At 38.9% G+C, this 25,022-nt stretch overlaps 1 protein-coding gene across 4 annotated transcripts in view; it reads left to right on the forward strand.

The window, feature by feature from the left end:
- WWOX (WW domain containing oxidoreductase) overlaps window positions 1-25,022 on the forward strand; it is a 674,139-nt gene that overhangs the window by 429,912 nt on the left and 219,205 nt on the right. The window contains exon 9 of one of the 4 annotated variants that reach the window (XM_065567632.1): window positions 9,348-9,504. The exons of the other annotated variants lie outside the window; for them this stretch is intronic. Within the exon in view, the coding sequence (XP_065423704.1) occupies window positions 9,348-9,503 (156 nt within the window). The 3' untranslated portion in view covers window position 9,504. The remainder of the gene's footprint in view (window positions 1-9,347; window positions 9,505-25,022) is intronic. 4 annotated transcript variants of the gene reach the window in all.

Consider the following 25,022-nt stretch of genomic DNA (forward strand, 5'->3'; position numbering starts at 1 on the left):
CCAATGAATATATATATATATTATGCAATAGACCTAGGAAACTACATTAATTTATGAAAATAACATTAATATTTCTAACTGATAAAACATCTGAGTGTCCTTTTTCATATTTGCTATTAGTGATGATGTGTGAAACAGAGAAAACATGCTTAGGTTTGCTTACAGTTTTATAGCATGTGTTCTGTATCTCTTTATTTTTCACAAATGCAATTAAGTAAGTAAATTGGATATAGAAATTATTATTAGGCAAACTATTTAAATGCAGCATAGAAGAGACTATTTTCTAAACATGGAGTGGTGTTGTAGCCATGTCAGTCCCAGGATATTAAAGAGACAAGGTGGGTGAGGTAGCATCTTTTACTGGACCAACTTCTCTCTCACTAACAGAAATTGGTCCAATAAAACATATTATCTCACCCACCTTTTCTCTAAATTTATTTTCTAAATAACTCTTGGTCACCAAACAAGAAAATGCTATTTAAAATGTGTAGTTCTCTTTTACTAATCACAAGGAAGATGTCAAAGACCACATTTTCAAATATGGATACAATATTGATGGTGAAACTTTGCATCACATATTTGTCCATGAAAATCAGATAAATGTGCATGCAGTTACAGTATCTTGTGTGTGTGTGTTTGTGTGCAAATGCATATTTTGGACACACACATATTTTCATCCCTAAAATTGCCCCCACTTTTGTATACTAGTAGTAGATATTTTGTTGTTTTAATTGCCCGTGATATGTTTCCATATTAATAGATTCAGGGCTTGATCCAATACTCATTGAAGTCAATGGAAAGACTCTCTCATTCATTTCAGTTGGTGATGGATCAGGCCCATGGTAGGTATATTTGAAAAGAAAATAAGATCTTGCAAAGAAACTTCTTAAAATTCTGCTAGTTATGAAGCTATAACAGCCAGATGGAAACTAACAGGCAGTTGGGGAAATATTTTCACTGCATTTTTTCCTATATAACATTAAAACTTTAAAAAGAAATTTACTATATACTAATAAAAATAAAAATACCCTCTAACCCTCATTTTAAAACATCCTCTTGGTTGCCACTGGAAAGTTTTAATACTTACTACATATCCAAACATGTTACAGTAAAACCATTACAAAACTACTGTGCAAAATACTGTATGCCATTATGTCACTGATGAAAGTGAGACAATTTGGTATGACCCAACGATGGATTATTGTCACAAAGCAATGTGTGCATTACAGCTGACATAAATGCACAGTTCACTGATTCCTCCCCCCCCCTTTAAATTAAGATTGCAGTATGAAGAATATCAAGCTATATTATCTAATTTAATTACAAAGACACTCAGGAACTGTTTGCAATGTTTGACAGACTCCCAAGTACTGCAAAGAAAAAACTTTCAGACTTAGCACCTCACACACATTATTATTATTATTATTATTATTACAATGAAACAAGCAACTAGATGTGTTGGGCTGAAAATTTCTGCCAAAACGGTACTAACTTGGATCAGGGTGTGAACAAACTTTTATTGCGCCACAGTCTGAATTAGTAATTTTATGGAAATATAAAGGTCAGATTGTTGCGATTTACCCAGCCCCTACAGGGTCTAAGGAATGAAAAGTTACTAGAAAAAAATGTTTATCTTGCCAGTTTTCATTAAATGTTAGTTCTGTTCCAAATAATTTTGTCTCTATCTAGTAAAGAGTAAGGGAAGCGCAGCCAACAACAGTTTCAAAGTATTGTGCCTTAGACAGAGGCCAAGTGCAAAGATTCTAATGAGCAAATTTGGATTAATGAATCTTACCAGTGAAATTGTCATATGAGCTTGAAAGTTATATGCCTTTCCTAGTGCACCAGTCCTGGTTTCCCAAAGAATTTGTACATTTAACAAGCTGATATCGTCCTAAACTACCAACTACCATAAAACTGAAAAATGACCTGAATATTTTGGCTCTTTTGTCCAAGCTGGGAAATGCATAAGACACAAAACAAAATAGATATAGAACTTGGCTGAACTTTGCTTTTATTTTGCCAAAGAAAGCTTGCAAAATAGAGCCAACTTGGCCACTAAAAAGAGCCGTTGAGCCAGCACTAATTATGTCAACAAGTAGTTCATGCTTAGCCCTTGTTCAGTCCTGCGCTCTCAGTGGATGGGGGTGGGGAAGAATATTATGCATGTAGGGAGCCGAGCAGCTGCTTGGGTTAGCGTTACTCCATTTAAGGGTGTGCTAACCTTGCAACAACCTAGTGACATCATCATTTTTCACCTTGTTTCTTTCTCATGGGGTATGTCTTCACGGTGAGCCTGAGGTGAAAAGGTTTCATAGGCAAGCAGACAGCCTCATGACAAATGTGCTGAGGAGTCAAAGAAAATTTTAACCTACCCTACCTTAGTATGGTCACTCTGTGTACCTTTGATAAATGATTTTCTTCAAAAATTGGAGAGGGGAAAAAAAGACAGAAAAATAAAAGAAATCCTCATGATAGCCTGCTATATTGTACCATGGGAATCTTGCATACCTTTTTCTTTTCAGGTAAACAAGGCGCGTGAGTGAGAAACCCCTTATGTCTAAATTTAGATTTTGGTGTATTGGATTTCTCCCTCTCTCTTAAACTGTATAGTATCTCTTATAAAATGCATTGGCAACATTAGAGCTCTGTCATTTTAAGTAGCGTAAGAAACATCCTGCTATAATTTCTGATTATTTTTCCTCCATGTTTAGTGTGCCCCAGCCAACTCAAAAGTATTTTCATATGGAGACAATAAATCATTGTAACTTTATGAAGCTTTGTTTTCACTCCTGTGCAATGTTTAATTTTTCATAGGTGACCTCAACTTTCACAATGTACAGTGTTATTTTCTATCAGAATAGATATTCTAGTCTAATGTTGGGCGAATGTAAAGCTCACTGGTGTTTGTTACTGCTCATTCCCAGAATGGTGTGCTTATGTTTATTTATAATAGATTTGTTAATAAGTAGTTAAAAAATAACGGTGTCACCATTGCTAAATCAGTCTCTGAGCTATTACTTATGAGATGAGAAACAATCAGCTCCTTGCACTTATACAGCACTTTCCATCTATGGAACTCAAATCATTTCACAAAGGCGAATAAGTCGCAGTGGACCAAATCTTGGCGCTGCTACACAATAGGAATAGTTCAGCCACAGCTCTTCAACTAACTGGGTTCTGTGCTCATGGAAACATATCTGCATCCATCCTGAGGGGTAGGGGGTGATATCCTGGAGAGTGACAATAGAATTGCTCCATGACTGCCCAGTCCAGGCCTCTTCCCCGGAGACTCAGCAGCCTGTCATGATGGGAATGACCTGCCAAATTCAGCCATAGCTTTTCCATTAATGAGTAATATGCCCATCCCAAACTCATGCCAATATAACCATTTATCCTATAGCTACCTATCATAATTTCCCTACAGAAAGGAGAAGGCTGATGTAGCAAGCCAGCTGATTTTGTTTAATAGAAAAAAATAAGAGTGGCTGTTTGAAGCTGCTCAGGGGTGGCATGTTAGAATGAGGAAATGGATAACTGGGCAGAGAGCTGGTGAGGCCGTCAAAGCTGCATGATAAATATATTTACCACATGGCTCTGCAATTTATCTCATGGATAGTACCTCTCTCTCTCTCTCTCTCTCTGTGTGTGTGTGTGTGTGTGTGTGTGTGTGCGCGTGTGTAAGTAATTGTATATTTCTATATACATAATAGCATACATAGTTATATAAGACAAAGTACCCAAAGATCTAGATGAAGAAAGATGTATATTCTTCAAAATACTATATAATTTATTATGAATCATGTAGTAGATATTTCAAACATTTTAATTGTCATGTTAAGAGTTTGGATCTAAAGCCATCATGGTTAAACAAACAGGCTTTTAGCTAATTTAAGTTAGAATAAAAGTTAGCATTTCAAAGCTACATGGTGGGAATGGCTCATAAAAAAAGCATTTTTCCCCTTAGGGATATAATCAGACTGCGGAGAAATCCCAAAAGGGAAGACATTCATAAATTAGGGGGGAAATTGCTAAATAGCATCATCATAATGCTGGTTATTAAGCAAAAGGTCTGCTTTACAAAAAAAAAATCAACAACCCTGGACCATGTTTGTAAAGTTGTGAATAAATCTGTTACAAAAATATTGAATTTATATTTAAGTTAAAAAACAGAGTAAGATCTTTTATTCCACATTTATAAGTTTGAATACACTTTCAGTTGCTCTTAGTTATCTCAAATTAAATCTTAAATTGAGCTTGTGCTTCTGTGAATTAATACTCTGGCCTTTCAGCTCTTTTGCTGAGGTCATTCAAATCTAATGGTAGAAATGGTCACGGGGTCAAGTATTGGTATGTAGAGTACAGACATGGTTTAATGATGCCAGCAGATGTTTGCATTCTGCATGTTGGAGTCATAATGCACTGGTGGGCTGTGTGAAGACACTCGATTATCATATTATTGTATCTTCATTCCATCTGAAATATGTGTCAGGAAATAAAAAAAACACATTAAAATAAGGTGAAGTTTCTGCTTTAAACCAACAAAAATAAGAAAAAATTCAGAGTTAATTTTCTTCCTACTTTTAACTTGCCCCATTGTGCCTAGTCACTGTAGAGCAGGGGTCGGCAACATTTGGCACAGGGCTCGCCAGGTAAGCACCCTGGCAGGCTGGGCTAGTTTATTTACCTGCTGACGCGGCAGGTTCAGCCGCGGTTCACCATCTCGGGCCAATGGGGGCGGTGAGAAACGGCGCAGGCGAGGGATGTGCTGGCTGTGGCTTCCCGCTGCGCCCATTGGCCCGGGACGGCAAACCGCGGCCAGTGGGGGCCGCGATCGGCCGAACCTGCTGCATCAGCAGGTAAATAAACTGGCCTGGCCCGCCAGGGTGCTTACCCTGGCGAGCCGCATGCCAGACGTTGCCAACCCCTGCTGTAGAGTCTTGGAAGGATGATAAACGTACATAGATCAACTGCAATCAGCCAGATGCACTGGGGTATATTAAGGGCCTTAGTTTTCACTAAAAGGGTGTAAATTCTAGAGTGCACTAACTGGTCCTGATGGACCCTTTTGGTGTACACTAACAGTCCCCCAGTAAACAGTAATAAAGTAGTCCTGTTTCAAATAGTACTTTAACACTAGGAAATGGTTAGTGCGTGCCTGCAGGGTCTACAAGGACCAGTTGTATGAATGACACCCTGGTACGCAGTAGAATTTATACTTCTGTAATGCAGACTAATGTACAATGGAGATAAGGATAACCTTTATTCTGAGATTCTTTATTTTAGTATGAGTTCGTATTTACATATTTTTTCAACTGTTTTATAATTATTTCCAATTCTCTATTAATGATGTAATTATATAAAAGGTTCAAAGTATCTCTGAATATGAAAATATTAATAAGTAAGGACCCAACAAAGCACTGCATAGTATCACTACGCTCTGTAATATGAACTTGTGACTCTCTTAATATGAATACAGACTGGAATTCATATTCAAAATGTTATGAGAACAGGAACAACATATAAGAAGCAGCTAATTTTATTAGTAGTATTAATTTATTTATTTTGTTTTGTTTGTTTGTTTGTTTGTTTGTTTGTATTACCGTAGCATGAAGAAACCCTAATCATGGACCAGGACGCCACTGTGTTAGGTGCTGTACAAATAGGGAACAAAAAAGTTACGGACTACAGGGATGTGCGGGCTGCCACTTCCCGCAGCTCCCATTGGCTAGGAATGGTGAACTGTGGGCGGCCGTACAAATGTAAACAAACTGTTTGGCGGCCTGCCAGTGGATTACCCTGATGGGCTGTGTGTGGCCCGCAGCCTGCAGGTTGCCCACCATTGGTCTAGACAGTGAATACAAGCAGCTTAGGTTTGATGCAATAGAGAAGGGAGAGACAGTAGAGAAATTCAAAGAGGGGGTGACATGGTCAAAGCGAGGGGCCTAGCTTGTTTGTTTTAAAAATAAAATAAAAATCAAGAAAACACATATAACTTAAGGGCTACAGTCCAAAGCAAGGTCTTTGCATATAAAGAATTGCAATATTCATCCTTTCCTGCTTGGTTTGGGATTTTTTAAAGTATGACCCTAAAAAAGCATATTAAACCACAAAAAATCATTTGTTTTCCCATTCCGAGACATATCATTCCCCCCCATTTCCAAAATGGGGGTTACAAAGAGACCTCTGTAACCCTGCAGTGCTTTTAATACAATTTTGCTAAGCAGCATTCCTAGGCAAAAATATATGCCAAGTTTCAACCCAGAACAATTTTTTACGGCAGAATTTTAATATTCTTGAAAACAAGGTTTATAAATGAAATGCTGACAGAGCCTTATGTATAGCTGCTCCAAGGGATGACATTATAATACATATGGGCAACTCAACATGATATTTACTGTTCTCTCTTGTATGTTAACTGTCATCTTTCATAGTCCATCAATGCCATCTTTCTGTTTGATGGTCAATACAAATAATCATGAACAGCCATTACAATTGTTATTAAGAATATAACGTTAGTGTCTCTTTTGAATGAACTACATTTGCAAGATCGTACTTTCTCTACTACTGAACTCATTGGGAGAGATGGACACTCAGCAGGATCAAACATAAAGTGTGGTTCTTCCCCCCCCCCCACACACACACACAAAGAATACTTTAAAATCATGGAATCATAGATGTGTAGGACTGCAATGGATCTCAAGAGGTCATCCAATTCAGTCCCCTGCACTCAAGGCAGGACTATGTAATAATTAAACCATCCCTGACAGGTGTTTGTCTAGCCCAGGGGTCGGCAACATTTGGCACGCAGCTCGCCAGGGTAAGTATCCTGACAGGCCGGGCCAGTTTATTTACCTGCTGACGCGGCAGGTTCGGCCGATCGCGGCCCCCACTCGCCGCAGTTCGCTGTCCCGGGCCAATGGGGGCAGCGGGAAGTGGCGCGGGCCGAGGGATGTGCTGGCCTGGGACGGCGAACCGTGGCCAGTGGGGGCCGCGATCTGCCGAACCTGCCACATCAGCAGGTAAATAAACTGGCCCGGCCCGCTAGGGTGCTTACCCTGGCGAGCCACGTGCCGAACGTTGCTGACCTCTGGTTTATACTATTGTTTACTACCTGCTATCACTGCAGCACCCGCACACCTAGAGTATTTGAGAGGGAACTGGAGTCTATTCTGGCTCTTGCATCATCAACACAAATTGTTAATTTAACTCCAATTCCAAAGCCACGTTATACCTTCAGTTTCACCTCTGCAATATTGTTGTACACAAATACATGAACCAGTAGAGAGCCCCAATCCAACTGTCAGTTCCCCAGGGAAGTTTGCTGTACTGCTATTTAGAAAAAAAATCTTTTTACCTCTGAAATGAACAAAGCTGATCTGAAAGACCTTGAGACAATCTAAGCAAGAATCAGTACAGTGTCATTAGTAAAGAGTCACTTTTCAAAGTGAAACTGCAGTTGAACCTGCCATGCTGCCATATTGTGTGTTATTTTTTGTATGTGTATGTGTGTTCTGAATTTGGTTCTTCCATATTGTCTGCTCGGTTGCTGTAGGGTTACTTTCAGATAAGGTCACAGTAATCCAAATTAAATCTATCATCAGCATGCCCTTTGTAATGTGAAATCTTGGCAACCAAATGCAGCATTTTGACAACACAGAAGGTTGTATGTATGGTAGTTGAAATGATTTTGTGATATTTTTTTTTTCTTTTTCAAACACATAATTATTAATTTTGTTTACGAATCCTGTAAAGTAGGAAAATATAACCTAACTGTATAATAAGTTGTTTTTAGAGATGTTTTAAGAAATATCACGAGAACATTAGTGTCCTCTAAATATGAATATGTACTTCAGAAGCTGTAGATCTGATGCAATTCAAGGATGGCAAGAGATGCAGGATAACAATAAATGGCACTTACATTCTTCTTTATAATCCATTTGAGCTGTAGGGTCAGTTTTTCAATAACTCTGTCTCTGCACATGGAAATGTGCACATGTTTATAAACTTGATTTGAGCATTTATTGGTATAGTGCTTGTAATCACAAAATTGCACTTGGACAGTGGGTGTTAATTTTTTGCATGTACAACTAATGGAGTGGAGATCCAAGCAGGAATCTGGGTCATAATTTGTAAGAAGAAGGTACAGTTGAAAAAAAGTCACTTCATTTATTATATAGATTTTGTTTGTTTTCAGTCTATTGCATTACAAATACGGATATAAATACATGTTGCCATAAAATGGATGATTTTTAAAAAAAATACTAGGGAATCATTTATTTCACCCTCCAACAGGAGATCTACAAGGTCACCAAATTAAACCTTTATATAATCCAAAAATTGAATCTTAGTACATCCATTTTCCTAATGCAATTTTTGCAATACCTATTGGTGCTGACAGTTTTGGTCACATATCTCTATTGTGCTGTTCAGTTTTATTTGACAGTGCAGAATGGCATCAGTGTGTATTGGAGGTAACATCTGAGCTGTGTCTGGTCTCTTGGGATAACTGTACTACTCTACCTCCTTGCCATCAAAAATGGATGTTTCTGTCGTTCTCTAAGATTTCTTTCTGGGTTAGGCATCTTTTCTTTAATTATTAATCAAAAGCACTGTAATGATCACTGCAAACAAATGTATCACTATATTGAAGCACGTATTTTAGATGGTAGACTAGCAGTATGCTTGTAGCAAGATTTTGATAGAACCAAAGAAGACTGAAGAGGTTTTTACAGCACAGCTGAGAAGATTGTGATCTTGTGTGCTTATCTGTCTGTTCTGCATCTGTGTGATGCAATAATCAGGATCCCATCATAATTTATGTATTTTCTTGTTCCCAAAAGAGAAAAAAAAACGTGTGGTAGGTAAGTTTTATCCACCTAAAAGTCTCTGACAGACCTAAGAATGGAACACAGATCTTCTACATTTGAATCCAACCACTACATAGTACAGTTCAAGACTGACCTAATCCTGTAGCCACTGGTGTTTGGTTCATCCTAAATTAATAAATTATGTTGTATTTGAGTTACCATGTATTATATTTATAGAGCCATGCTTTCACAAGCGGCATCTGAATTTGTACGTGTGTCTTTCTGTGCACAACTCTGTAGCTGAATCTCTCAACACTCAACTTGCATGTGCAAATGGGTTTAGGGGCCATGTGAAAACTGTGTCTGTATTGACCTCAGTCACTTTTACACGGGGATATGAAACAGAGCCAACCGGCTATAGCCAGCATGGAGCCACTCTGTGCTCTCTACTGATGTTCTGATATGTGGGTTGGTTAGACAGTGGATTCGTGTGGTTTGTGGACCCAGTTGCCAATCCTCCAGACCTATCTTCCACAGGCAACCTCACCACGATGTATGCCCAGGGAGTGGGCCATCACGGAGCTCAGCTCTGTACTATGTAAGGAATTGCAGCACCCACAGAATAGCCTTCCAATAGCCAGCCTCCTCTCCCCACGCGTGGCAAACCACCATACTTCTACTGGCTGCCTTTAAGGTAGGGAAAGGATTTCACCATTAAAAATGCTACTTTATCTTAAAGAGAAACACAATGTCAATATAGGAGACATATAGTCACAGGAAAACAAGAGCCAGGGATTTATTTAATTTAAAGGTTCCCCTCGCAGTATTAGCTTAATTGCAGTCTTCGATGTGTAGAGCTATGGAGCTATCTAAAAAATAGCCAAGCTCAAACCTGAACTCCTTGTCTATTCAAGACATTCATTTAAAGCCTATAACATAAATGTAACAGACATTTTTCAGATAAAACTCTTAAGAGTCGGGATTAAATGGATGTCTTAGATAGACGTTGTTACTGTCATAAATATTAGACTAATTAAAGTGTATTGTACAAACTACTACAAATCAAAGGATATAAATGCTATTTATTGAACTTTAAAAAACATACTCTATTTCAGTTCTTGCTTAGCAATGTGTCATGTTTCTCCTTGAACTTCTTGTTATAGATGTTGTCCTGTACAGAAGTAAAAACATAAAAACAAGGCTAGCTTGCAAGTCTAGCCCTACAGCAGCCATGGCAGAAACTGGTGGAACGAAGCTACTAGCATAAGAACAACAGTTTTTACCTGTGTTCACTTCAGACTGACTCTTGCCAATTTTCTATTTCCTGCAACAAACCACTTGCTATTGTAATAGTGTATTTGCAACTGGAATGTTAGATATGCAGACTCTTCCAAAGATTTCATTAATGCCAGTGCGTAGTCAGAGAGTAGGAGTTGCTGAATCCAGCCCATCCTTCTATAGATTAAGCATGCCCTCTACAGTTCATCTGGCATGTTCCGGCACGGGAAATTGAGATTGAGTTTTTCAAAGCACCTATGGAATTAGGCACCCAACTGCTGTTGAATTGTAATGGAACTTGGTCGCATTACTCCTTTAGGCCTATTTGAAAATTCCATCCTGAAGTACTAAAATGATCCCAAACTCAACTTTCCTGCCCCCAGTCAAAAAATGAAGTGTTATTTCAGGGAAGGTCTTTTCAAAATGCTTTTTGTATTAGCTAGTGGGCATGATTTTGAAAAGATTGAAATACTATTACGTTTAGGGGAATATAACCAAAATATAATGAAGAAGAGATTCAGAATTAGAATCTCCAATTTAGCCTCTTGGCCTTAAAGAATGTACAGGTTCAACCTAGATTTCCCTGTTGTTACATGACTCAGCCCAACCTATTTGCCCTCACCTTTATATCACGGGAGCTAGAGCCAGTTGTAAAGATTTTGGAAGCCCTGATGGGGTAAGGAAATGGGGCTGTCCAGGAGAGATTTAAACAAATAAGAATGGTAAAGGTAGCTTGTAAGTTGGAGTCTCGACTAATTCTGCTTTTATTTACACTAGTGAGCAAGAGCAACTCCACAGAAGTCACTCTGGAGTTACAGCAGTGTACAACTCATTTAAGTGAGATCTGCGCAGGCTACTTGTAGAAGAGGCTTCTAATGAATTCATGCTAGATTTTTATCTATGGCTCATCTTTAATTTCTATTCCACATAATGCACTTAAGGGTTGTTATTCTAGAAGGATTATTAAACTAAACAATGAAGTATAAATTGGGTATTCAGAATATTCTATTGATTATTGGGGGCAAATGACCTTGTATGAGTCCATGCAAATGGAGAGCTTTGTGTGGCTATAGGACATTAATCTTTTTAAAAAGTGCATAACTCTTGAGTTCTAAATCTGTTTCAATGAATAAACCCTTGAGCTATATCTATTTGCATAAAACATGAAAGATGCTAACTACTGCAACTGAACTCATGGAAACAGTAAGCATCCAAATTACAAGTACACTTAAAAGGTCCCTTGTTTTCAAATACTCAGGAGACACACTAAATAGATATCATAACAATGTGTGTGGAAAACCACATTCCTTTTTAAATTGTATTGTAGAGTTGTTGTTAAATGTATGACTATTAAATAGTTATAGATGTTCCACGGGAAGTGCTGTTTCACAGATCTTGTAATCAGCTAGCTATTCTAATTGTTAATCTCTTTCATCTATGGCAATTCCTTCTCTAACTTGTCCAGAACATACCAATGTTCTTGTTACCAGGGGGATTAAATTAGGTAGTCTCATGACTATTGTGGGTTATGGGTTTAGGTGCCCTCATAGAGCTCACCCAGTGGGAAAACCCCACAGAGTGCTCATCGGTATCATCAATATCCCTGCACAGAAGTACATTCTGGGCACCCCCAGGAGAAGCAGTTTGAAATGGACTGAGATTGCATGATTCAAATTCCTGTGCAGGAATTGGATCACAAGTAGGGTTGCATGAGTGATCGTTTTCCTCTGTTGCCAGTAAAGAGGAACTCCAGAGCGTGAGAGACTAAAACAAAGAGAGACCAGGTGGGTGGAGTAATATCTTTTATTGGGCCAACTTCTGTTGTGAAAGAGACAAGCTTTTGAGCTATTCTTCAGAGTACCTTTCCCAGAACACTCTGTGTAAATCAAAAGTGTGTGTCTTTCACCAACAGGAGCTGGTCCAATAAAAGATATCACCTTACCCAGAGTCTCTCTGGGGACCAACATGGCTACAACGCTCATCCCAGTATTCTGGGTCCAATATGGCTACAACATCACTGCATGAAACCAAGAGCAGAATGAAGACCATGACATTAAAATAAAATATCGGGGACAGGGAGAGACTAATATCTACAGCAGGGGTTGGCAACGTTTGGCACGCAGCTCGCCAGGGTAAGCACCCTAGCGGGCCGGGCCAGTTTATTTACCTGCTGATGCGGCAGGTTCAGGCAATCGCGGCCCACACTGGCCGCGGTTCACTGTCCCGGGCCAATGGGGGCAGCGGGAAGCTGTGGCCAGCACATCCCTCGGCCCGCACCGCTTCCTGCCGCCCCATTGGCCCGGGACGGCGAACCGCGGCCTCAAACCTGCCGCGTCAGCAGGTAAATAAACTGGCCCGGCCCACTAGGGTGCTTACCCTGGCGAGCTGCGTGCCAAACGTTGCCAACCCCTGATTTACAGGATGAGAGACAGACATGAGAAAAATTACATCGGAATGAAAAAAAATCACGGGGGAGGGAATGTGGAAATCAAGGGGGAAAGACATAAATGCTAATGAAAAGCCCAGTTTTGAAAGCTGGGTGACAAAAGTGAGGTGGTTATATCAGCATTTATTTGCCTGACGTGAGTATTCTTGGTCCTAACACATATGTAGATAACTAACCACCTGGACTGGAAATTTGTGACCAGTAACAGAACTGGTATAGGTCAAAACATCCCTCCAAAATATTGGAGTCTTGTCTATTTGAGAGAGGATGTGGGGGAGATTCCTTCCTCCTGGATAAAACTGAAATTAAAGCCCAGATTATACAATGAGAACCTAAGAAATTGCAAAATGCATTTCTTTACTCAGAAAAAGCATAAAGGAGCATGAGAAATCTTGTGCTATATGTAAATTGTTTCATTGTACCTGCTAAATATAACATGAAAAACTTGAGACTTGTAAAATGTCACCTGCTCTTATCAAGCTTCATAGAGATTACCTTTTAACAGAAGTTTCATTTTCATTTCCTCCAACATTTACTGAAGTGGACGAGGGCCGTGACTCCTTTATTTCCTAATCCTAGCTAGCAACTTGCTTTTTTCTGTGTTTTATGTCATTTCATATGACATTGCATCAAGGCAATTCAGTGCGACATGCAGTTGAACCAAAAGCAATTTAAGTCAAAAATGGACAAATATGGATGTCATTTATAAAGCTTGTTCAAAGGCCTTTGACATTGCTTAAAACCTGAGCACTCTTGAGGTGCAGCGAGATATTTTTTTTTCTCCTTATTTCTGAGCCAAATTGTGGGGCTTTAGTAGAGCTCTGCTCAGAGAGTAACAGAAGCAGTTCCTACTTAGAAACAATTCTCCCTTAAAAAAGAGTGTTTTATTTTTTATTTTTAGAAAGTTTTCAAAAGAGAAATGTGGGAGCCAACATACAAGATTTAACTGTAATTGCATTAGATAACCTGCCTTGCAGATTAAAAGCCAAATGTCTTGCTATATACATTTGTTCAAATCTAAAACTCTGCCTAGACTACAAAGCTGGAATATGAAGTTTTTTCTTTTCTTTGCTGGCATGTCTTCTTTTAGATCACAGACCAGTTTTGATCATGCCCTTAATGCTGGTTATTTGTGTAGCCTTGGTTTCAGTATTATACAAGGTTAAAGAAAAATGAACACAATTGAGTCTGAGTGGCTGTCTTCATTTCAGGCCGAGTCCTGGCTGCTAACAGAGTGCAAGTTGTATCCAATGAATCTAATTGTAAAAGAAAGCTCACACTTAGAGAAGACACTTTTCATAACATGCTGGAAACCTATTTGTGAGACCACAAACTGCAAGATAATGTTACATATTGGAAAAGTTTTGTACAGGGGCTGGCTCTTTAAGGGAGCATACTCAAAGGAACTCAGAAACCATTTCCTTTGCCACAGCACTGAAGAATTTCTTTGAGGGGATAATTCACCAGAGGTCGTCAAATTAATTCATAGTGACAAATACAAAAGATCTGATTTACCATTTTTTTCTCAAGGGTGGGAGATTTTTTCCTTCTTTCTCGCCCTAACTGTGCAACTCTCTGGATTCATCTGTTCCTTATTTGGAGTCACAAGAAAAGTTAAATCTTCCCTGAATCAAAACACATTTATTTAATCTTGCTTTTGATTAAAAAATTGTTGTAAAGTAAACATCCTTGTGTGAAAATGCAACAGATTCATAGTTGGTAAGTTTACGTCCACAGCTATAAACACTTTACCCCCTAGAGCCACGGGGGGCTGTTAAGCTTTTGCAATAAACATTATTTATGATTGTTAATTGAAGTGAATTCATAATTGCCAGTGCATATTTATTTTGTCCTTTACTTTTTTTCTGTCTTTGTCTCTTGTCTTGGCAATGAAGGGTCATAGCAAAAGTGTGCCGTGGGAACTGTTTTCATTAAGGAACTATATTGTCAATGGCAGGGACAGTTTATAAATAAAATTATTATAACTTTTATATTGTCCTCTCAGAAAAAAAGTCAGAGTCATTAAAACATTACTGCACTGTAGTGAGAAAAAGGGCTTAGGGATTGCCTTCAGTATGTTTAGTTAATTAAAGAATTTGCTTTAATATCAAAAATAGAGTCATTATAGCTTCTTGAAACAACAGTTAAAATACTATAGTCACGATCCTTACTTAAGTAATAATTTATCTTGATTCTAGATCATTATCAACACGTTTGTTTCCAAAATAATGCAAAAAATTCCTATCAGTAATAATACCTAATCTCTTTTATAGCCTTAATAATATTTCTTGCATGTATATATATATATATATATATAACATATATAGTGCTTGCTTTCTGCAGGATTCAAAAGTACTTGCCAAACGTGATAAACTGATATGCACACCTATTCAGGGGATTGCTTCACACACTGCTTTAATTCATGCAGTCCCTTCTGGAACAAAGCGAGGTCTAAGGCCTTGGCTACACTTACCCGGTAGTTCGGCGGCGAGCGATCGAACTTCTGGGTTCCACTTATCGCGTCTAGTCTGGACGCGATAAGTCGAACCCAGAAGTGCTCGCCGTCAACTGCGGTACTCCAGCTCGGCGAGAGGAGTACCGCGGAGTCGACGGGGGAGCCTGCCTGCCGAGTGTGGACCAAGGTAAGTTCGAACTAAGGTACTTCGAACTTCAGCTACGTTATTCACGTAGCTGAAGTTGCATACCTTAGTTCGAATTAGGGGGGTAGTGTAGACCTGGCCTAAGAGTTCAAGCAGGCGCTGCCTATGTAGGCACCCCAAATTTGAGTGGCATTGCAATCCCATACACCAGGCTGCAATGCCACTCACTCAAGTTTGGCCTGGTTGCCCCCTACCCTACCTGTCTTGCTGCAGGGGCGACCAGGCCAAATTTGAGTGAGTGGCATTGCATCCAGTCAGGAGCCAAGGGGAAGGATTGGGCCCCCTGCCACCATTCCCACCCTACCCGATTGCACCCTGAATGCATAACTCCACAGCCCAGCACTTTAGGAAAAGGATGAGAGAATATCTAGTCCAGTTCAAACTGTCGATGAAATTTTGGGGTAGGCACTGTTGAATGTGATAAAAATAGAGAATAATTGCTAAGTGAATATTTTGTTACTAGTACATTTAGGTTAGAATTGTAAACATGCTGTGTGATGTTTACTACTTTTCCCCACATAGAAAATGGGGGAATTTTGCCTGAGCTTCCTGCAGTTTTCCCCTTCAGCTGCTGTGTCATGGGCAGCAGTCGCAGGTACCCACAACACTGGGGCACCCCTATATGCTCTGAAGGGCCAGAGCCCTGGAGCAGATATAGTACAGGAAACTGCTTCCTTCTCTGAATTCTGCAGCTACAGTCTTGTCAGCCCCACTGCTACCACCACCAAAGTGCAGTGAGAGGAAGTTTATGGAGGTAGGAGCCCAGGGGAAGCCCCATCCTGTGCAGAGAGTTGAGGTTGAGGGTGTAGGAAGATGCAGGACCCTGGCAATGAGAGCTGGGGAGCGTGCTATGCAGTGAGGGGGAGCAAAGTTGCGAAACAGGTGCACAGGGGAGCAGTGTCCTGCATTTTTTGTGCATGCGCATTCTGCATACGTTTAAGATTGATCATTATGGGTTGAAAATTGATACACATTGGGGACCATCACGTGGAGTCCACAAACCAGAAGACAAACCAAAAGTGTGTTTTTAAATATATATATATATTTAAATCACCTTATTTTAGGTCAATCTTGTGAGATTTTGTGGGTCTGACTCATGCAAGCAAAGACATCAAGCGAAGGGTTAACTTACACCCACATCATTCATTGGTCAGGCAGATGACACTCTCCTTGTAAGAAGAAGAACAGGAGTACTTGTGGCACCTTAGAGACTAACAAATTTATTAGAGCATAAGCTTTCGTGGACTACAGCCCACTTCTTGTGGGCTGTAGTCCACGAAAGCTTATGCTCTAATAAATTTGTTAGTCTCTAAGGTGCCACAAGTACTCCTGTTCTTCTTTTTGCAGATACAGACTAACACGGCTGTTACTCTGAAACTTCTCCTTGTAAGAGCACAGCACATGCTCCCTCCCTAGTGCAGGGCCAGTGAGGAGCCTAGGAACTCTACTTGAACATTTCTTGTGTTGCTTGAGAACCAATTGCAAGGTTATATTTTCTCCCTGCTGGACAGAGCCGCACAATGGGAGGAGGTGGACGTGGGGTTGGAAATGCATTGTCAAATGGTAGCCGAAGATTCAGTGGCAGAACGAGGAGTTCTAGTCTCCTGCTAAGACCATACTCCCTCTTCTAAATGCACAGGAATCTAAACCCATCCTATGGGTGGCGGTATCTACAACTGTACAGGGTGTGAGGACTGTATTTTAAAAATAAAAATCTTCTCCCAAGACCTGTACATAAAACGGATCTGCACATCCAGCCTCAGGGCTGGTTAGAGAGCATGGCCTCATGTTTACTACCAAGGAAGTTTAAAGAGCAAAGCCCAGTGAAAGACCAAATAACGTGTGAGTAAGTTACACTTTGGTAAATCATTTCTAATTCTTGGCACTAAGCATGCATTACCATTACTAATATATTTAATGGAGTGTATTATTTTATTGTAGCTAGTTGCTATAACAGTAAGTTTAAAACATGATAAACGAAAAGAAATATGAGGTAGTATGGGATCAGGTCTGTTTGCCTTATATTTATTTTGTCAACTTGCATTCATCTACTTGGTGTTTTTGTTTGGTGGGCAATCATCAAGGCGTGAAATAGCTGCCTTCCCACGTTACTAAGGCATGTAAATTTTGCTCTGGGAATGAGTTTATTTCAAACAACATTCGTAATCATTGTGCATTAGCAGCGCTCGCCTGGGAAGAACACATGAATGAAATGTTATAGTTCTTGCAGACGACATAATTGAAGTAATTTACTAATATGTGGCAGGGATGCCATTTAAAGTATGGAATAATGATAAAAAATCATATATATATTAGAAAGTTAGCAAATCAAAGTAATTGAGGAAAAATAATTCGGTAACGCTATCAGAGTGTTGATGCAAATGAGTATCATTAACGGATGCTCTGAACATAAAGGCTGTTGTATCAAATATTCTCCTGTTGCCAAGAGCAAATTTTTTATGATTATTTTATATGTTTGATTTACTGACCTTTCAAAAAGTTCCCTATTTTTAGAGGTTGGCTTCTATTTTTAATTTTTCTCTCAAGGACTCAATCCTACCAGTGTTCTTACTGTCCACTATGCTCGGAATGTCAGAGCGACACTGAAAGCATAATTACATTTCCTAATTATGTGTAATTAAGCAAAACCCAGATGATGTATTCAGTGAGCTCTTGGAATAGCCAAGGGTCAAGGACTTCTGGAGTTTTGTAATATTCTTATAAATAAGCACATTACACTGATAAAGCCAAGTTACAATTTTGTGCAGTGTGCTCTGTAAACCTGCTTAACAGTTGAAATATACAGTATTCATTTCTTTAACTGAGTAAGGATATAGAGGGTTTTTTTGTTTGTTTTCTAACTGGGTTTTAGATTTGTCATACTTAGCAGAGGAAAAGGGACTCTAAACTCAGCACCATAAAGTTCTGGATGCTGACAAGCTAAGTGATATTTATTTTTCCAAACCTTAATCCTTTTGAAACATGGAGAAATAAATACATCTGCTTATCTAACACATGCCTGAGACTGAAAATAAATTCTTATTTTTCTTGTAGTCCTGTACCAATGGTCTACAATGAATAATTTGGGCAGTCTCACTGAATATAATAGGAAGAGCTTCTTTATTACCAGTGATAATTATAAAGCTCATAATGGGAAACCTCTGAAGCCCTACCATCAATCAAGGAAAATAAACAATGGAAAATGATAGGTATATAAAAGTGAAAATGGCTAAACCACATATGGAAATGCAATAGTTTTTGCAAGGTTATAAATCATGGTGGAGTTGTAATTTTAAATGTAATTAATATTCTCAGATTAAAACATAACTTGGTAAGGTATTTAACAGACTTTTTTACAACGGGGAACTGGATGACTCAAAGCATTAGTAATGGGATTAAGGAGACATTCACTTCTAGATCATTAGGTCAAATATGGCCCAAGTCAGTTGTGATTGAAAGTTATCATCTCTCAGCTGTTTGGTCTTTGTGAAAAGATTGTTGATCTCAATCTAGACTTTAGCAGAGAGGGGTCTGTGGGCCAAACTGAGCCCTTGTGCAAGCAATTTCAACCTCACAGAAATAAAGGGAGTTGTCCCGACTTGCCTCAAGGCTTGAATATGGATGGATATCACAAAGCAGTCATCACAAATGCCAACCTAGACAATACCCTTGTTGAGGGTCACACAAGGGGAGCCAAGAAGCTTTGAGATGGAAGTACCCTCTAGAAGTGATCTCTCCAGATTAGGCTACAGTTGTGTGAGCAAAGAGCTTTTTCTTGGACTTTATTCCTCCCACATGCTTGCATATTTTGGGAACATTGCATATGCTGTTTTCTAAATAACTCTTCTAATGTATTTCTCAGCATATAACTACATGCCCACGATCCTGACCTTGGTTGAATTCCACTGAATAACATTAAATCCTTGTAGTAAAACTCTCCTATTTAGCAGGACAGAAATTATTTTAAAAGGGCTGCCATTTGTGTATGTCCATGTACATGTAGATATAATAAAATGTGTGTGTATATATATGCAAGCATTTGAACAGTACAGTCCCTGTAATTGATGACAATGACTGTTTTTTTTTACCCCAATCTTTACCATTGATCTGCTATGCTTTGGGCAAATCACATAACCTTTCTGAGACTCATTTCTATGCATCTGTAAAACGGGCATAGTGTTTACAAGGGTGAATTAAGGCTTAAAATTAACCAGTGATTGCAAACTGCTTTGAGGGCCTAGGATGAAAATGTTTTATAATAGTATAATATATTATTGGCTGTTATTCATTATTACTGAAATTTTCTACCCACAGAACAGGTCAGGTAAGAGCAACAGAAAGGCAGTATTCCTGAGAATGCTTCAACTCTGCCATGGAGGGGCCAGTTCTAGATGTGAAAGGGTATTTCGCTGCAAGAAGGGGTGCCAGTTCTAATGATGTGTGCGCCTCTTCCACCAAGGCTCCATCCCCCACTCGCTCCTCTCCACCCTCTCACCTCCCCCGCTGCTCGCCCTTAGAGCCGGTAGAAAGTGGGAGGGCACAGCCCTGTCACTTTTAAAAGTGATGAGGCCATGGCCACTACCCCTGGTGCCCCTGTGAGTCTATAAGTCAAGAAAACCTGTTTTGCTTCAATACCACGTAAGCCTCCTTTAGCCTTCTGTGGTGTCTTTTCCACGTTGGATGAACCCATGAACTCTGTCATTGAAGTCCCAGCTCACACTGAAAGCAGGGCAGAGCCACGCTCTCCCAGGTGGGGCTAGGGAGGAGTTGTGCCTCCTGGAAACAATGCAGTGTGCAGAGAAGATATATGCAGGTTACACCAGGTCATCGAATGGTACAGCCTGCTCACTCCAATGTACTCTGGCCACTCTATAGGCTAGTGTTGGGGCTGTTGGGGGGAGAACCTTTCATACTTCTATGCTACTCAACAGACCCACGTGTAGCGAAGTCACATATAGGCCCAGGTGTGTTTATTTTGTCTTTCTTTCTTTTTTCCTTCTGAAAATGGCTTTTAGCTTTTAAGTGGGCCTTATAAATGTGGAAACAGTGAAGATGAAGGGGCTGTGTGGATGCATTTTGTGTTGATAGAGTTGTCGTTACAGCCTGGTAATTGTTGACAATTTATCCTGTACCTCATGCATTGGTGAGGAACAACCTGTTCTTCAATTTGTTGTTTTGGTATTTTTTTCTGTATTCCTGGCTCTGTAGAGCATGGCTGCTGACTATAAATCTGAAGGAGAATAGATTTCTTTGTCAAATAATACCCAAAATCAAAAGTATTTTCAAAAGCCCTGGAGTCCTTTGATCTGTTCAAACTACTGAATATTTTCCCAGGACCCTTTATATTTTTCACTGTCGAAAGGTTAGACTAAGAAAAATATTTGTAAAGTAGCAGTAACCTAGTTTAACTTCTGCCAAATAAATTTCTGTAGATGCATTCTGTGTCCTGTTATCAATTTCATTTACTCTATACACATGACAGAAAAGCTTTCTTAATTGAGAAAAGAAATGACATTACTGTTATTCTGAAGTCTCAAATGTGTCACTAAGTTTGCCACAGCAGGCAAAAATATGTTGTGTGTGAAGGAGATCTGTAATAGTAATTGGTCTTCCAAAAATATATGTGTTTCAACTGATTTACAGCATTCTTGAATAGCTAACTACATTGTACTCAAATGTTGTAGATTCCAAATTACTGTACCAATACATTTTTGAAGGACTGTCCAGTGTTGCTGTAAGGATTAAATGTCCTGCGGAGGACAAATGCACCAGAGAATGGAGGACAATACATTGTTAGATTTAAAAACAAACAGATGTAGTGTAACAACTAAAAAGTCAATATGTACCAAGGACCAGCATCTGTAGAATCAGAATGGTAATTTCAAATGGTCAGAGGTCAGTATGGAATGTAAAGCTCCCTACAGTACCAAACTTATAAAAGAATCATTAGCCACTCTACACTTTAGCAATGAATATGAGTAAAAGAGCAGTCCTATTCAAATAGCGTTACTTGCTTTGTAAAATATTCATTTGATTAATATTTTAGTTTCAGAAAAGTGTGGACAGGAAGAGAAAGTTCTTCTAAATGACCCCATTTGTGCTAATGTAACAATCTAATAAAAACTTTATTGGTTATGTTTGCATAATTTTAATTCAGTGTTTGATGTTGTATTAGGATTATTAAAACTGTTCAACAAAGTCATAATTTCTTTTGTTTTAAATTCAGTAGTACCTTGGGCTGTCATTTTGATAGTTGTGAAGAAGTCAATAATTTAACAGACAAACTCTCAGGAATGATTAGCTAAATGGTGCCGCATCTCTTCCCCCTCCTCCAATTTTCCCTTTTGTTCTTCTACATATGTTTAAAGATATTTCTGTTAATTTACAATTTGAAAGGTGGGTGAGGAGCAGAGAGTTTGAAAAATAGATTACTGTCTTCATTAATACAGGTTTGACCTACAAAGTCTTCACGTACTTAATGATTAAAAACCAAAGTACTAAATAATAAATTATAAGAATTTATAGGAGTCATCATCTTGAAATTAGCTTATTGAATGTTCTTATCATAATAAATCTGAGTGGGTGTCTAATTTAGTGTTAGCTGACTAAAATTATATGTTGCAGGCAGATTAAAAAAAATAGAAAAAGAAAAAACTTCCGTTTCAAGACAAACGCTGTGAATTTAATCACAGATTACCTGAAAAGTGACCATATTTTGTTGTGTCTGCTTTGCAGAAACTTTGGCAAAATTGGTATTGGTGGGAGTAGAATGAAGATTGATTTCAAATTGTGAATCTGGCAGACAATAAAAATTTTCTCTAGCAATTCAGTGATGTTTATGTTAACACTTCTTATACTGACACAGGCTGTCAAAACTCAGGAAGCGAGTGACAAAAAATCTACTGTATCTGCACTTAAATCTAAGTATAGCAGACGTATTTGCCAAGATTTTTTATATGACTGCAAAACAATTATCTCCCTCTTCTTTCTCTATCTTCTTTTATCCCTTGGTATTGCTTATTGGATAGAAAGGATTTTTCCCCAGTTCAATTAAAATACACCTCTACCCTGATATAACGCGACACGATATAACCCGAATTCGGATATAACGCGGTAAAGCAGTGCTCCGGGGGGGCGGGGCTGCGCACTCCAGTGGATCAAAGCAAGTTCGATATAACGTGGTTTCAGCTATAACACCGTAAGATTTTTTGGCTCCCAAGGACAGCGTTATATCGAGGTAGAGGTGTATGTTTCCCAGTACTTATTAAAATGGATGTGCCACACACTGATAGCCTGGAATTTTTGGAGGTGGCAGGGTTCCCTGTAAAATTCATCTGTTTATATGCAGTCTCCAGAAAAAAAAACCCTAAACCTAGAGGTGTCCTGGAAAACAGTTTTTCATTGTTTCATTTCAGTCCAGGCAACAAAGATGCAGCATTGATCCCACTTTCATCAAATGAACTGAGAGTTTTGCCATTAATTTCAAAGGAAGCAGAACTGGGCCTGCTGTGAGGGCTTAAGCCGTGATCTGGCAAATATTTGGGCTTGGTCTACACTTGAAAGTTACATCAGCATAACTACAGTGGTCAGGGGTCTGAAAAAATACACTCCTGACCGATGCAGCTATGCCAACATAATCCACAGTGGTGATGCAACTATGTCAATGGAAAAGTGCTTCCGCAGGTGTTCCTGCATTGAGGGCTGGTCTAGAAAGTTAGGTCAACACAGCTACATTGCTCATGTGTGCTGCAGCCGTGCCACTGTAGCATTTCTAGTGTAGACATAGCCTGAGTCCATATCTACACTACAACTTGGGTGGACGCAAGTTCCATCTGCACACAGCCACCAAAATTAATATTTCGCTCGTGCGATTTTAAACTATCCTTACTTTGTATTATAGACCAAACCTGACAGAAAAAACCCTTCTGTCATTGCAAGCTTTGTCTCCACCCTGGGGTTATGCAGCATAGTCTCCGTATTGTAGACATACGCTTCCTGAATTGTGAACAGCCTCATTGACTTATATGGGGCAACTCGCTGTGTGTGAAATCTGCAAATCTCTGCAGGATTGGGGCCTTATTGTATAAACTGGCACTAGAAAACACAGATATTTTTTTTCTCTTTTTCCCCACAAAGAAATTTCTGCCTGACATTTATAAACAAGGAAGCAAGAGCGGCAAAAAATAAATTTGGCTCTACACTCCCCACCCCCTTCTTTCCCCCAGTTTCTAATTAATTAGAAGGAAATTATGCCTTCAAGAAAAGAGGAAAGTACCTTTGGGATTTTCACCAGGAAGAAATGGCACTTGTGGTTAAAAGGAAAACCTTTTTTCAGTATTAAAAATTAATTAAAAATGAGATGTGCTAAAACTCAGTTTTTATCATTAGCACCAATTCTGCAGTGCTAAGTGCAGTTGGCAAAATTTAAATTTTTCTGTGTCAACATAATTTGTGATTTATCAAAGTTTTGCTAGCACAGATTCTTAATACTGAAAGTCAGGCTCAGAGAAATCACACATCTCAATCATTTTCCTTGAAAAACTGATGGAGATAGTATTCATCTCTGAAAATAATGATTAACATGATTTCAATGCATGTTTCAGGGTATTCAAACACCTAGAATAAGCAAAGAACAGAGTCTGCAAACAGTTAAGAAATTAAGTGAAATCTTACAAAATGAAATTCACACACAAGTGCTGCATTTTTATAGCAATGTCAATGCTCATTTTCACCTGGAAGTGGCAAGTGGTACTAAAATGATCACTCTTTTATTCTGTCCTGACAAACAAAGACGTAATGTTACTGTACTTGGAATGTGTTGCAACGTGACATTCTCTGTAAATATCTCTGGCAAATTGTAATTTGTATAGGTAATTCAAATGGGTAGTAGTTTAGATAATAATTACTCTGTAGCACTTATAGTTGTTGTTTAATTTGGAAACAAGAAGTTTGTGAAATAATATTTTGTTGGCCTCGGTCCTCTTTATTCAATAAGACCCTGATCCAGTTTTCATTACAATCAATTAAAAGACTCCCATTGATTTCAGTGATAGTTGGGATGTGTCCGTAAAGATGTGTGCTTGATAGATTCCTGTTTTGGTTTTGATCTTTTAGATACTAATGACTATGACTATTTGTTTGTATTGTAGTGGTACCCAAAGGCATAACAAAGACATAACAAGTTCTTCCCCAAAGAACTTGCGTGCTAAGGTCTCAATTCAGCAAATCATCTCTGTTCAGGACAGCACTTCTGCAATGCTTAAGTCTCTTGAAGTCACTGGTACTGTTAGGAGCAGTCAGTTCAGTAGGGACAAATGGTGAACCCGGGAGGGATCCATATATTCTAGAAACCAGAGGTCTAAATTTTGTGTCAAACGCTTGTGCAGGGATAGCAGCTTTTTGTGCTCTCTTCTCCACCCCTCTTTTTGCATACCTGCAGCACAGGGCTATTCCCTTGCTTCTATGAAGCTTAGAATGTAATGCACTATATACAATTCGGTTAGTTAATTGTTTGTTTTTTCTTTTACACTCTTTTGCAAGGATCATTAACGTTACTCATTTGTGTGTTACTTGTGCAAGCTTGACTCTACAATGGCTGTGTGTCCAGATTTCTTGTCACTGTATATGCAGCTGTGTGGCTATGTAAGAATACAAGGTCATTTTCATGTCACATATGTAGAAAAATAACAGGTATTGCATTCACTTTCAATTAACATGATGTCCCATGAGATTTCATAAGAACTAAACTCAGTATGACCTACTAACACCAGAATTTGGGGGTTACCTGATGTTATGCTTTAGTATTGTGAGCTTTAGAATAGCTAGATG

Source organism: Chrysemys picta, chromosome 14 (genome assembly GCF_011386835.1).
Source record: "Chrysemys picta bellii isolate R12L10 chromosome 14, ASM1138683v2, whole genome shotgun sequence".
In the NCBI taxonomy this organism is placed as follows: Eukaryota; Metazoa; Chordata; order Testudines; family Emydidae; genus Chrysemys; species Chrysemys picta.